We start from the raw sequence: 13,743 nt of genomic DNA, 5'->3' as shown, positions 1-13,743 counted from the left end.
GTCAGTTTCAATGCAATCTTAATTGCAGCACGCACTTAAGAAAAGCCATTAATTTGCAGGTGGCCCAGTTGTTGCTAATCCTTGTATAAGGAAGGGAGTGATGTGTCTCTCAGCTCTCTACTCAAATAGACTCAAATAGAGTCCCTTGAGGCTTTGGTTACTGTTCTTAAGTCATCTCAGTAATTCTCCCAAGGCTGCCTAATTAAAATGTTTCGTTTTAAGTGTGGTGTTCATTCCTTATTGTTTTCTAGCTTTGGGGATTTTTTTTTTCCTGTTCTTACCCTGGGGGAAAAAATGCCCATACTTCTTCATTCATGTGAAATATATGTGCTTGAACAGAAAGGAAAATTTTAGTATGGAAAATAGAGAATAATGCAAAAGAAAATATGTATAAAATAACTTGCACCCAGCTCACTAAGTAAAAAAGCAAGCAAGAAAGAGAACAAGAAAAGAAAAGAAATAGAAAAAAGGAAAAAAAAGAAAAGTGTCAGATACAGAAATAAGATTCAGAGCTAGCTTAGCAAGTTCAATATTGTAGAAAAAAAGGGAGAGTTATTAAAAGGGAAATATAAAGCAGGAGAAAAGTACAAACTAATTATGCCAATAATGAGAATGAGTAGGAAGCAAGAGTATAAGAAATGGCATAAAAGAAGGGTGCTTAATATAATAAAATTTTGCAAAGAAAAAAGAGTTAAAATAGAATTACAAGTCAGATCTTTAAGAGTAAACTAAATTTGATGTTGTAGCAAATTAAAGCAGTGAAAAAAGGACCAATTTGAAAAGCTCTCTGAAAATTCAGGAAATGCCAGAAGAAAATTTAAAGGTGTGGAAACAATGGAGAGTTCAAAATGTGGAAGATTACTGTTACACCTGAGGGAAAAATCCTCATAGAAAAGAAGACAAAACACACACCTAACTGGAAGAAAGAAAAGATTTTAAAAAATAAAATATGATTGCAGATATAGATACGAAGCTGACAGATATAGAGATACAGAGATACATATAGAGAGAAATATCTCTTGTTAAACCCTGAAAAATAATACATAATACTTATTAAACACCAATTAAATTAACTGAAGTATTATCAGATTGAGTTGAAAAGTTAACAAAAATGAAATATCTGTAACCTCATTTAAACACAAACAGCATTACCCTTGTAAATAGAATATGTGCCTTTTGTTTACTATACACAAACATGCGGGTATTCAGAAAAACTTCTGACAAGGTATATTTAAAAGGGGTGCTAAAACAAACAAACACTAAAGCAAATTACAAAGATATTATTATTCTAGAGTTGGTATTTGTCATTTAACTATAGTTGAGCAGTACTGTGTACCAGACAGAGCGCTAGGCTTTGTGGATACAGGGGTGAACAAATTAAAGCCCCTATTTTCACAGACCTGACATTCCAATATTTGAAACAAATAATTCATCCTAGAAAAATTGTTAATATTCTGCACTATGAAGAAATGTTAATCAAGGTAAAGGGAAAGAGAATAATGGAGCTGCTATATAAGAAATTAAATTTAAACAAGTGCAATAGTTTACTCTTTGAATGACTAATTAATCAAATATGCTGTTGGATGATGGTGTTGGATAAAAAAGTATAACAGAGAGAGTGATCTCTTGAGAGAAACTAGAAGAACATTAGTGATTATTCAGAACATGATATGCGAATAAAAAGAAAGCAATACAAGAGAACGAAAGGGCACGTGAAAAGAAACACACGAGAGAAAATATGGCGAAATATTACAACATGAATAACTGTTGGTATATGTTAAAAAGTATATCTCAGGGCGGGCCGCGGTGGCTCAGCGGGCAAGAGTGCTTGCCTGCTATGCCGGAGGACCCCGGTTCGATTCCCGGCCCCAGCCCATGTAAGAAACAAACAAACAAACAAAATATAATAAAACAAGAAAATGTTTAAAGATGTTTCCCTTTCTTCCTCCCTTCCTTCCTTCCATCCTTCCTTCCTTCTCTCTGTCTTTCCTTCCCTTCCTCCCTCTCTCTAAAAAAAAAAAAAATAAATAAAAAAAAAATAAAAAAAAAAGTATATCTCAGAAATCTCAAATGTAAGTTTTATTTATGTCCCCTAGAATTATACAGATATAATTTGGATTTTGAAATATTTTAGGATAGTTGTTACTCATATCTTCATTATTCCAGATCAAATACTCCCATTGATGTACATAAAAGCCAATATTGCAGAGTTATTACCTGCATAGGTCCTGAATTTTAAAGCCCAGATACGAATATAAGATCCAGCATTTACTTAATATCTGACAGTGGTATAGTCTACATACATATATATATATATATATATATATATATATATATATATATATATATATATATATATATATATATACATTTTTGGGGGGGTGGTGGTGTATGGACCGGAAATCGAACCCGGGTCTCCAATAGAAAAAGCGAGCATTCTATCTCTGAACCACCCGTGCACCCTACCTGTATATTTTTAAATAGCTTCTGATGTAAAGCCCTATTACTTAAATGAAAAAAGCTTTCATTTGATTTGCAAATGAACAGAAATTTGGAAAATTAAGTCTAAACATGAATACCTCTTTTGAATTTCAATATTATGTTCATAGAAATATCATATATGTTGCTAAAATATATATACTCTGTAGTATATAAAGAAATCTATTCCTACAGATTAAAAACATACTTATAGAGTTCAAATGTGGTCTATGTTCTAGGCACATCTATGCACAAAAAACATGAAGTTATCAGATTTCCAAAATGAATTCTCAGCTGAATATATTGAGATTGGACAAAATCAAAGAATTAAATTCAAAGAATTAAATGATTTGAGCAATGAATAAAGGAATATTAATATAGAAAATAAGACTAAAAGACTTCTTCTGATTGACTTTAATAATTCTCATAATGTAAAACTAAAATAAATGAATATACTAAAACGGTAGTTGATATATGTGGCACTTTTCAATAAGCTTTAGTGGTATGCTTTATAAAAGCCAAAACTATCATTTTAAGGTAATAGAGATGTGATTTTTTTAATTATATTTTTCAGGGCTTGTTTCACTTGTTTATTTCTTAGAGTATATATAAACGGATTTAACACAGGTGCAACTGAAGTGCTGAGTAGTGCTACCACCTTGTTTAAAGATACCCTTTCCTCTGCAGAAGGCTTAATATACATAAAAATACAGCTGCCATAAGAGAGAGAAATGACAATCACATGGGAGGAACAGGTAGAAAATGCCTTTTTCCTCTGCTGGGCAGAAGGGATCTTCAGAATTGTTCTTATGATATTTGCATAAGAAAGTACCACCAGGGCCAATGTAAGCAGGAGTGTGACAATGGCTAAAATAAAACTTAACAGTTCTATCACATGTGTATCTGTGCAGGAGAGCTGCAGGACAGGAGAATAGTCACAGATAAAGTGGTCAATAAAATTGGCATCACAGAATTCCAACTCCAGGCCCATGATAAGGCCAGGAGAGATGGTTAACAACCCACTCAACCAAGAGCTGAGGACCAGCTGGGTGCAGACTCTGCTGCTCATAATGGTGGCATAATGAAGGGGTTGGCAGATGGCCACATAGCGGTCATAGGACATGGCAGCCAACAGGAAAAACTCTGATGCACCCAAGAAGATGAAAAAAAACAATTGCGTTACACAAGCATCATAGGAAATTGTTTTATCCATAGTCACAATGCTGACCAGGAATCTAGGGATGCAGGTAGATGTCAGTGAGATTTCTAATAAGGAGAAATTCTGAAGGAAGAAATACATGGGTGTTTTGAGGTGGGAATCCACCAGGGTGAGCAGGATGATTGTCAGATTTCCAGTGATACTCAATAAATATGTTAGAAATAGAAAAAGGAAAATTACAATTTGCCAATTGGGGTCATCTGTCAATCCAAGTAGAATGAATGTTGTCACCAGTGTATGGTTCTTCATGGCTAAATTCCTTCTGAACTACATTAGATCTGGGAAAAAATAGATAATCATTATTATTATGTTCTTGCACAGGTAGGCACCAGGAAATGAACCTGGAAATTATTTTTAAGTTTAAAAGTCTTCACCGTGCATAGATTAGAAAATATATGAAAGACCCAGCTAACTCAGCTGAAACATTTTTCTGTAACAATATTTGATTACCTATGTTTTTTCTTTCTCCATCTCTAAGAAGTGGGAATATACAGATGTATTTGGGGGTCAAGTGCTTGTCCTCCATCATCAGTGATACTTTTTCAGGCGTTTTTGCACCTCTGTTTCTAACCTTTTCATGTAGCTGTCAGAATCACAGGCTTAATCTTTTTAATTTCATCTCCTCTTCCTACTCATTTTTTAAATTCTTTACTTTGCAACAGAACAGATTTAACAAATTTTTTATAAGTATCTGGAAGTTTCTTTGAAACTTTTAAAAAAGTATCTTTAAAATTATGAGAAATAATTAATGCAATCTTACTGAATCCACAAGAAATTATATATATAAAGTTGGTCTGTTAAAATAATCTCTTGCTCAATCTCTTTCAGCAAGCTGTACATTTACTGTTGATCACACTTTACACAGCTAATCAAGTCTGATTTTTTTAAATTTACTTATTAGAAATTTGGTCACAAATAGTATCTGAGGATACTGTTTCTGGATGGTCTTTGTGTTCCATATTGCCAATTCGAACTTCTGCAACGGAAAGAGTTTTTATGAATTTTAGCACAATATGTATCAGAATTTATATATGTGGAAATTTTGTGTGAAATTTGCATTTATTTTTCTCAAATGTTCAATCAATTTCAACTCTATTATATCAATATAAGAAATACAATTTTGTATCAGGTAATATTTAAGTACACAAGCCTTCCTTACATATAAAGAGATATATACTAGTCACTATTTGTAATATAAATCATTGGGAAATGTTGTTTATGGTATTACTTTAAGAGAGAAATTCATAAATCAATCTTTTCAATGTGTTTATTAAATGTTAATCATGTATTACACAAATATATTCATCATTACTAATTCTGGATTTAATTGTCTTCATCTTATGATCACATTTAAAGAATAGAAAGGATTACATTGCTTTCTTTGTACAGAAACAGCAACATGCTGAAAATACTTACTTTCCGTGATCTCCACATTGTGAAATATTTCTTTGTATTATTAAACAACATTTAATAAGAATGCTGTTCCCAATAAAATAGTTATTTCTTTATAACCCTCATTTATTCCTTACTTCCAACTCTTAACTCCTCATTCACATTAAAATGTTTGATAAAAATTCAAACCCCAGAGAATTTTCATCTCTAATCAGCATACAGTGACATTTTCAGATATGTTTTTCAGATTCCCCTACACATAAAACTGAATAGTATCTGTATATACTATACTTAAAATCTAAAAATTTAATTTTTTGATTCATACTCAGAAAAGTAGATAGTTCTTTTAAAATTTGTCACTCAACTGAGCATTTAATACCTCCCTTTATGATGCAAAGTCTTTTTATTCTCTATAGAGTGATAGATTTGTCTTTGCTCTTTATTACAAACAGAATATTTCTTGACATCTGGTGTGTATTTCCTTGGGAATTCTTGCAGAAAAAGATACTAATTGGGTTCAGTATCATTAACTATTAAAAAAACAAGTTAAGTCTCTCACTACAGCATCTACAAGGAAACCTAAAATGTTGCCATTAAGATGGAATCTAATTCCTAGAGTGGAGAGTGAAAGTTCGCATAAACAACCTTAGGTCTTTCAAGGTATGATAACCTAGAGAAATATCTGTTTCCTTAAAGAAGGAAAACAGGAGCTCTCCTTTTCTTTTCCAAAAAGAGAATCAGAATAGAATGTTGACCTCTGACAAGTGACAACATTGTTTATAGCCTTTGAGTTACTGAATTATTTGCCAGGTCTTATAATACATATCCTTTGGGTTCAAATATACTTCATCTCACCCTCTTCAAACAACCTCTTAGTGTCAAACATCTATTACATACCAAAAGGCCAGCCAGGAAACAATACCATATTTGAGTCTTAAGAAAGTACCTAAATAAAAAAATTTAATTAACTTAAAACTATTTGCAGAAAAAAGCATTTGGAGAACTATCTACATATCCTCTAAATTATGGCAATGATTTGTTCTTTCATTCAAAATAGTGCAAAATTAGAGGAAGTGTAAGAAGAACAAATATTTCATATTTACTCTTTATTGAAGAAAATATAATTGGGATGTGTAAAGAATGATGAAAAACCAACTTGAATTGGTACCAAAAATAGAGATTTGCTGTAGAGAAGGATGCCTATAATTGATAAAATACATCTACAGTTTAGCAGTTATCTTTGGGGAAGATTACACATATTTTAGAAAATATGTATAATTTATGTACTAAACAAATGAGAAAACTGTTTTACTTTTATGCATTAATACATTCTTCACATGGTTTTTGTTTGTTTTGTTTTTGTTTTTTACTATGGGCAGGTACAGGGAATTGAACCTGGGTCTCCATCATGGCAGGCAAGAACTCTGCCACTGAACCGCCATTGCCCACCCTTCACATGGGTTTTTAAATCAAAAGAGAAGGATGACATGTATGTTACAGTTTGATAAGAGAAATAAAACCATTATGGGTGATATGGAATAAATCATTTTTAAAGAAAATAAAACTATTACATCACATATAGACTTAGTCTTAAAAAATCCAAAGGTGTGTGGTCTGATCACTGGCCAGTGCTTTGACCAGCTACTTCAGATCACTGGGAGACCAAGTAGACCTAACACTTTACACAATAGCAGCAAAACACCCATTCTTCTCTACTGCACCTGAATCACTGTCTAGGATAGAAAATGGAGTCATCTAATAAACTGTCAATAAATTTTAAAATATTGAAATCATGCACTGTATTTTTTTCTGATAATGAAGGAATGAAGCTAGAAATCTATAACAGATGAAGATGGAAAATTCACAAATATGTGGAAATTAAATAATGCACTATTAAACAATCAATGGGTCAAAGAAGAAATCAAAGAGAAATTAGTAGATATGCTGATGGGAATGAAAATAAAAACACACAATACCAAAATGTGTGGAATGAAGCAACGAGTTGAGAGGGAAATTTATAGCTTTAATGATTACATTAAAAAGCAGAAAGATGTCAAATCTGATACCTAACATCATAGCTAGATAATCTAGAAAACATTAAGGAAACTAAAAACAAAACAAGCAAAAAGAAGGAAATAAAAAAGATTAGAGCAGAGATAAATGAATTAGAGAATAACAAATACAGAAAATTAATGAAAACAAAAATTCATTCTTCAAGAAAATCAACAAACATTTAGCAAGTTTGACAAAGTAAAAAGAGGAAGGACACAAGAAATTGAAAAGATAAATAAAAGCAGAGATACTCGTTTTTATGCAAAGAAATAAAAACAGTGATAATATGATTCTATGAGCAACTGTATGGTAAAAAAATAGATGACATGGAAAAATTCCTAGAAATTATTCATTGACACAGGAAAAAATAAAAGTTCTCAGCAGACCAACAAGAAGTAAAAAACCAGTAATGAAAAATGTCCCTACCAAGAAAATCTCAGGACCACCTGGCTTCACTAGTGAATTTTACCAAACATTTCAAAGTGGATTAACAATAATCCTACTTAAACACTTCCAAAATATTGAAGAGGAAGGAATACTTCCAAACTCATTTTATGAGGTCAGCATAATCCTCATACCAAAGACACATAAATATCCAACAAAAAAAATGTATAAATTATATCCCTTATGAACATAGATGCATACCGCCTCAACAAAGTACTAATAAACTGAATCCAAAAGTACATTAAAATAATTATACACCATGTTCAGGTGGCACTTATCCCAGTTATGAAAGGATAGTTCAACATAGGAAAATCAAGTAATGTAATACATTATAGTAAATGAGTAAGGGAAAAAAAAACACAAGATCAGAATCAGAAGCAGAATAGTTACACTTTCTTGATAAAAACAATTAGAAAAATAGGAATAGAAGGAAATTTACTTAAAATGATAAAGAGCATATATGAAAAGCCTACTGTTAGTATTATACTCAATTGCGATTGGCTGAAAATTTTCCCTCTAAAAGTAGGAAGAAGACATGGATGCCCACGGTCACCACTGCCATCCAGCATTCTATTGGCAGTTCCTGTGATAGCATTAGGTGAGACAAAAATTAATAGAATCATCTAAAATGTAAGAAGCAAAACTTTTGTTCTTTGCAGATCACATGATCCCATATGGAAAAAAAATCTGGAAAATCTACAACAAAGTTATTATTGCTCATAAATATATTTAGCAAAGTGGTGGGCTAAAAGATTAGCAAGCAAAAATCATTAAGGTTTCTATACAGAACTAATTAATAATCTGAAGAGGAAATTATGAAATTTCATATACAACAGCATTTAACATAATGAAATACCTAGGGATAAGTTTAACCAAGGATAAAAAGGAAGCTGTCTTTTGGAGCTATGTACCTCGAAAAACATGTTCTTAAACTCAATCCCCTCCTTTAGATGCAACCATGTTGTAAGTAGGAGCTTTTGAAGATGTTTTCAGTTGAAGTGTGGCCCAACTCTATTGGGATAGATCTTAATTTTATTACTGGATCGGTATAAGCCAAATGTTCAGAAAGTGAAGGAAAGTCACAGAGGGGTTTCAGTGAGCAGCAGAAAGAAAAGAGCACCTAAAAAGAAAAGGGAGAGGGTGGGCCATGATGTCTCAGCAGGCTGAGTTCTCGCCTGCCATGCCAGAGACCCAGGTTCGATTCCTGGTGCCTGCCAATGGAAAAAAAAATGGAGAGTCTAGAGAAGCCACAAAATGCACTACCAGTAAATGGAAAAGCTAAAGACCAAGCCTCATCAGCAACCAGGCTCACAATACCTCAGTCTTTTGGGAGAAAATGTTAACATTTTGATGCCTTGATCTTGCATGTCAAAACCTTGGGGAAGAAAAGAGTGTATGAGATATGTGGCACAGTCATAAATTATAAAACACATGTAAATTGATATCCCAGAAGGTAAGGAGAGAAAATAAAAATTAGAAGCAAGATACCAATCAGTAGCTGCCAAGTTTTCCAAAGTGAGAAGATATCAAACCACAGACTCAAGTATCAGGTCTCAGAAAATAAAACTTGACATACAAAATGGATTCTATGGCATGGGGGCCCCTTCAGTTTCTCTCCTTCAGCAGCTCCTCTGGTAGGACCTGATGTGCCAGCAAGATAGATGAGTACAAACATGCCAAAACCCACCTGCCAGAGGGCAGACCAGATAACCATGAGCATGCAGTCATGATCTGCACCAGCCTGATATCTCCTGGTGACGCCTGCAGTTGCACATCGCCACCCACCCCTCTTGGCATGTTTTTTTCCTTTAAAACCATAAGCTGTCAGAAAGAGAGTTCCTTTCACTGACTGGTTTTGCTGGCTCTTGCCTGCCTACTCTCCCCCTGCTCTCACTCTTGTCACTTTTTTTCTCTCTCTCAATAAACCTAAGCTTTGACTTGATGTCCCATGTGGATTCCTTAAGGACCCTGTGCTTAACATAAATGGTACCGAATACCCAGGATGGAAGTCTGGCTAAGCCTTAGCTTTACAGCCCCTCAGGGATATGGGACCACCTTCCAGTAGACCCTATTTGGAGATAGGACTGGAGTTTGAATTTCCAGCCTCTCAGGGCTATGGGAGCAGCCTTTCAGTCACTCCATTCCCCAAACAGCATGGTCACTGTGGTTTCCATGTGATTTGATGGCTTGAGTTTCCTAGCTCAGACCATCTTAATGTGATGCCGGTTCACATCCACCACACTCAAACACCTACAATTAATTTGGCCCTAGGTAAGTGATGGCTTTCTGCTCAGATCCTCCCCTTGACAGTTTTGTGTCCCATGGATGGCTATCCCATGACATTTCAACCTGTTTTAATGTTGCACCCCAGTCAGTTCCCCGAGTGTTTTTTATTGGCCTGAAAAATCTAAGCATTTAGTCGAAACTTTACAGCTCCAAAGTACTTTTCTCCATTTCAGCAGTCAAAATAATGGGTGATGCCCTGAGTGAAAGACTACATGCACTCTTCTTATCCCAACAACAAACTGGGGATGCCTGCTTTGTTGTTGTGACTGGATCATAAATCTGGGCCATTAGTCTCACTTAAAACTGTCTTGGGTAGCTCCACAAGCCTCCAAGGGAGCAAAAACTCTAAGCCTCGTATGAGAAAACCTCCATAAGCCTTCCTCAGTACCTTTTAAAACAACAAAAACAGCCACAAGATGAAACTCTCAATTAATAAATGATCTGAAAGTTCCTCCTCCCAAGCTTAACAACTTCATAGAAAACCTCCTTCATAGTAAAACCTTCTAGTCTGCTAATCACTTCTAAAGTGGGGTCATAAGTGTTTCATGTGTGTTTAATTGTTAACTAATATATTCAGTATATTAAATATTTAAAGACTGTTCATTAGCTAATGTATTCAGTCTAATTATTAATTGGTATGTTCCTACATTGATATTAGTCAGATGTTCATATCTGGTTACTAATTACAAAAATTCTTATAGTAAGGGAATCTTCAGGCTGTATTAAATTAAAAAAAATTGGTTATAAGCCTATAAAAAGGTTTAATTTCTGTAACATAATCTGGCCTCATTGTGATTTAAAAATAAAATACTACTATTATAGTGAAAGTTAAAAATAACACAGTTAAAATCATTCTGCAAACAGTAGAAATGGGGAATCAATCTTTTACTTGCCTGTTTCTCAAAAATATTTAATAAAATGAATCTGATAGTTAAAAATAATTAAGGGAAAAGAATAAAAACTCTCAAAATTCCATGGCCCTTACCAAAAACTTTCAAACCCAAGAAGCCTAATATCTTTCTGTCTGTGCAACCAATTAAGAAGTTTTCCTAGATTTAAACTTGGGACAAATTCAATGAGTTCAGTATATTTTCCAGAACTTAATAGTCGATGTACATTTAAAGTTCTTCATAATTTTAAAATATTATAAAAACAAACAAGGAATTGAATGATGAATTTTTGAATTGAACATAAGCAATTTTATCCTGTTAAGTATGTTCTCCTTAAAAAAATCAATTAAGCTTAATAAAAATACAAATAGATATTTTATAACTTTAATTGCCTGAATTTTTAAAAATCTGCCTTTTCTTGCTTAGCCATTTGTTACCTCAATATGTACAAGAATTTGGAGTTATAACTTTATTAATGCCAGTCTGCCATGAATAAAAAGACATATATTTTAGCTTCTAAAGGTTTATATTCTAGTTAAAATATATACCTATTGAAGCTTTATATAAAACAGTGATAACAGGAATAAAAATGCTGGAAAAATTTTAAAAGCAGAGAGATAAAAATGACCTAAAAAGTCCCCATAAATGTGACACGTGTAAAACCTTTAAATAAAAAAGTAGCATTTGAATAAATAGCACTCTGAACCAGTTTTTAGAATCCATGCTTAATTCTGTAAATTAACGCATTCCTGGCATTATTCAGCCCTTGAAAACACTGTTAAGAAAAAATTTAATTTTTTTTCTAAATTGAACTGAGAAATTAAAAATATATTATAAAATAATCATTTATGTGTTCTGAGTATGAAGTATATAAATACCTGGCCATGTTCTAAATCCAAACATAAATTTCTTCCCTTCCTCCATTATTTCATAGATCTCTGGCTCCTTTTCCCTTCATAAATGCTATTATTAAAAGAAAGTATACATGTTTAAAATCTTTATCAATGTATTATCAAATTTATTTCTGATTATGTGCAGTTTAAGTAAATAAAAATTATAGGTGAAATGAATACAAAAGGTTATAGAGAGTTTAAAGAAATGGATTTTATTTGTTATAGCCATTGTGGATTATAAACCCTTAATGGATTGAAAAAAAAGTACTAAAGAATTGAAGGACATGAATTTTATTTATCATCATTTTTAATTATATAAATTCTAATGGATTGTAAAAAGTAATATAGAAAAGTTCCTAAAAATGAATTCTGTCTATCATAGATTAATTGTAATGAGTTATAAAGTACAAGTTTATAAAAGTGAATTCTGGCTGTCATAATCAGTATTTAATAGGTCTGTTTACCATATATTTCCAAAAAGGGAAAACTTTTGTGTTAAGCTGAGTTTAATACAAAACTAAAGTTTTCTCAGTGTTCTATTAACATGGATTGTTAGTATGCTCTTAATATAAAGTATTTTGAAAGATAATTTTTCTTAATCATTCAAATACTGTCTAAAATATTTTATATCAGAATAATATCCTTATTAATGTTTATACTGGCATTATCCTTTAGTTCAGAAAACAAGTCTTCTCACTTTTAGGAAAAACTGTTACAAATAATTTGTTCTTTCACCTTGTATAGATAAGGTGCTAAGGTACTAAAATAACTTAACCTATTGCATAAGAAGTATTTGAAATATATTACAAGGTTAAAAAGAGTTTTCCCTCTTGTTACTAATTAAATTTAAATAAATAAAATATTCATGTATTTGAACATTGTATAAATTCCTAAAAATTTGACAATATTCTCACTATCAATGTCATATCCTAGTACTAATCTATATAACGTTAAGGAATGGTATGGTGTTAATAATCATGGTTTCAATTAATTGAAAAAGGCTACAGATCATAGAAACAGAGAAATTGTCAGTTGCACTTTTTGCTCTAACACCTTTCTAAAAATATGTGCTCAACTTTAAAAGAAAAGTAAAACAAATATGTAATTTATCTGTTAAATAACAGAACTATGGTAAATGTGCAAAAATATAATAGAACAAAACCTCTGCTATGATTTCTTAATATAAAACAACTAATGTTTTTATTTCTGAAATAGCTTCATAAAAAAACTTATAAAGATCAAAGCTCAGATTGTAAGCATTAACTATTATTAAATTTTGAGGTACTGTATTCTTTATATAACCCAGTAATTCCCTGAAACTTTAAGTGTCTATATAACATCTAAAACTCAAATCTAGTTCTGCAACTCTGAAAGTTACCATAGGTCCACACAGGAACAACTAAAAAATTGCAAGAGACCAAATCCAATTAAAGATGTGATGAAACTGATATAGTTAAAATCAAGATAAATCAATATACAAGGTAAAAAATAATATTGTTTGTATTTTCAAGCTTTCACTTTTGTGTGAGATAAAAGAAAAATGTTTACTTTGTCCAAAATTTGCACTAATTTAATCTGTCTAGTAAATTAAACAACTTAGTTAAGCTTTATTTAACATAAAACCTGGTATAAGGAACAAAATATTGATGTTTTATGCAAGTTAATGTTTATACTCTGCATTTCAAAGTATTTGGGGCAAAAAATAAAAAAGTGTCTGTAAACTCCCTTGGAGGACTGGGAAAGCTAAAACTACTAGGAATTCCCCAGGTAGCCAAGGCCTCAATTATAAGGTCTACCCTTATGAAACTTGTTTCTATAATAGTAAACTAAAACTAAACCTACTTAGAATTAGTGCCTAAGAGCTATCTTCAGAAAATCCCTGCTGTTGCTCAAATGTGGTCTCTCTCTAAGTCAAACTCTGAGCTTCCTCCCCCACGTGGGACATAATTTCCAGGGATATAAACCTGGCACGGGCAGCATGAAATACAACTGACCTTGGTATCACAGAACACAGCTGACCCTGGCACTGTGAGATATAAACTCCAAAGATAAGCCTGGCCCTGACATGGATTAATGGACCAAAAGGAGG

At 32.4% G+C, this 13,743-nt stretch overlaps 1 protein-coding gene and 1 long non-coding RNA gene across 2 annotated transcripts in view; one reads left to right on the top strand and one right to left on the bottom strand.

Annotated features, from left to right (window-relative positions):
- The window catches only part of LOC143690093 (uncharacterized), a 119,633-nt gene that overhangs the window by 31,935 nt on the left and 73,955 nt on the right, over positions 1-13,743 (top strand). The gene's annotated exons all lie outside the window — the stretch shown is intronic.
- On the bottom strand, positions 3,011-3,946 carry LOC143690092 (olfactory receptor 6C74-like). The gene has a single exon (XM_077168084.1). The coding sequence runs from the start codon at positions 3,944-3,946 to the stop codon at positions 3,011-3,013; it is 936 nt and encodes a 311-aa protein (XP_077024199.1).

This window comes from Tamandua tetradactyla, chromosome 7 (assembly GCF_023851605.1).
Source record: "Tamandua tetradactyla isolate mTamTet1 chromosome 7, mTamTet1.pri, whole genome shotgun sequence".
Classification (NCBI taxonomy): domain Eukaryota; kingdom Metazoa; phylum Chordata; class Mammalia; order Pilosa; family Myrmecophagidae; genus Tamandua; species Tamandua tetradactyla.
This window is presented reverse-complemented; position numbering and strand designations above follow the sequence as displayed.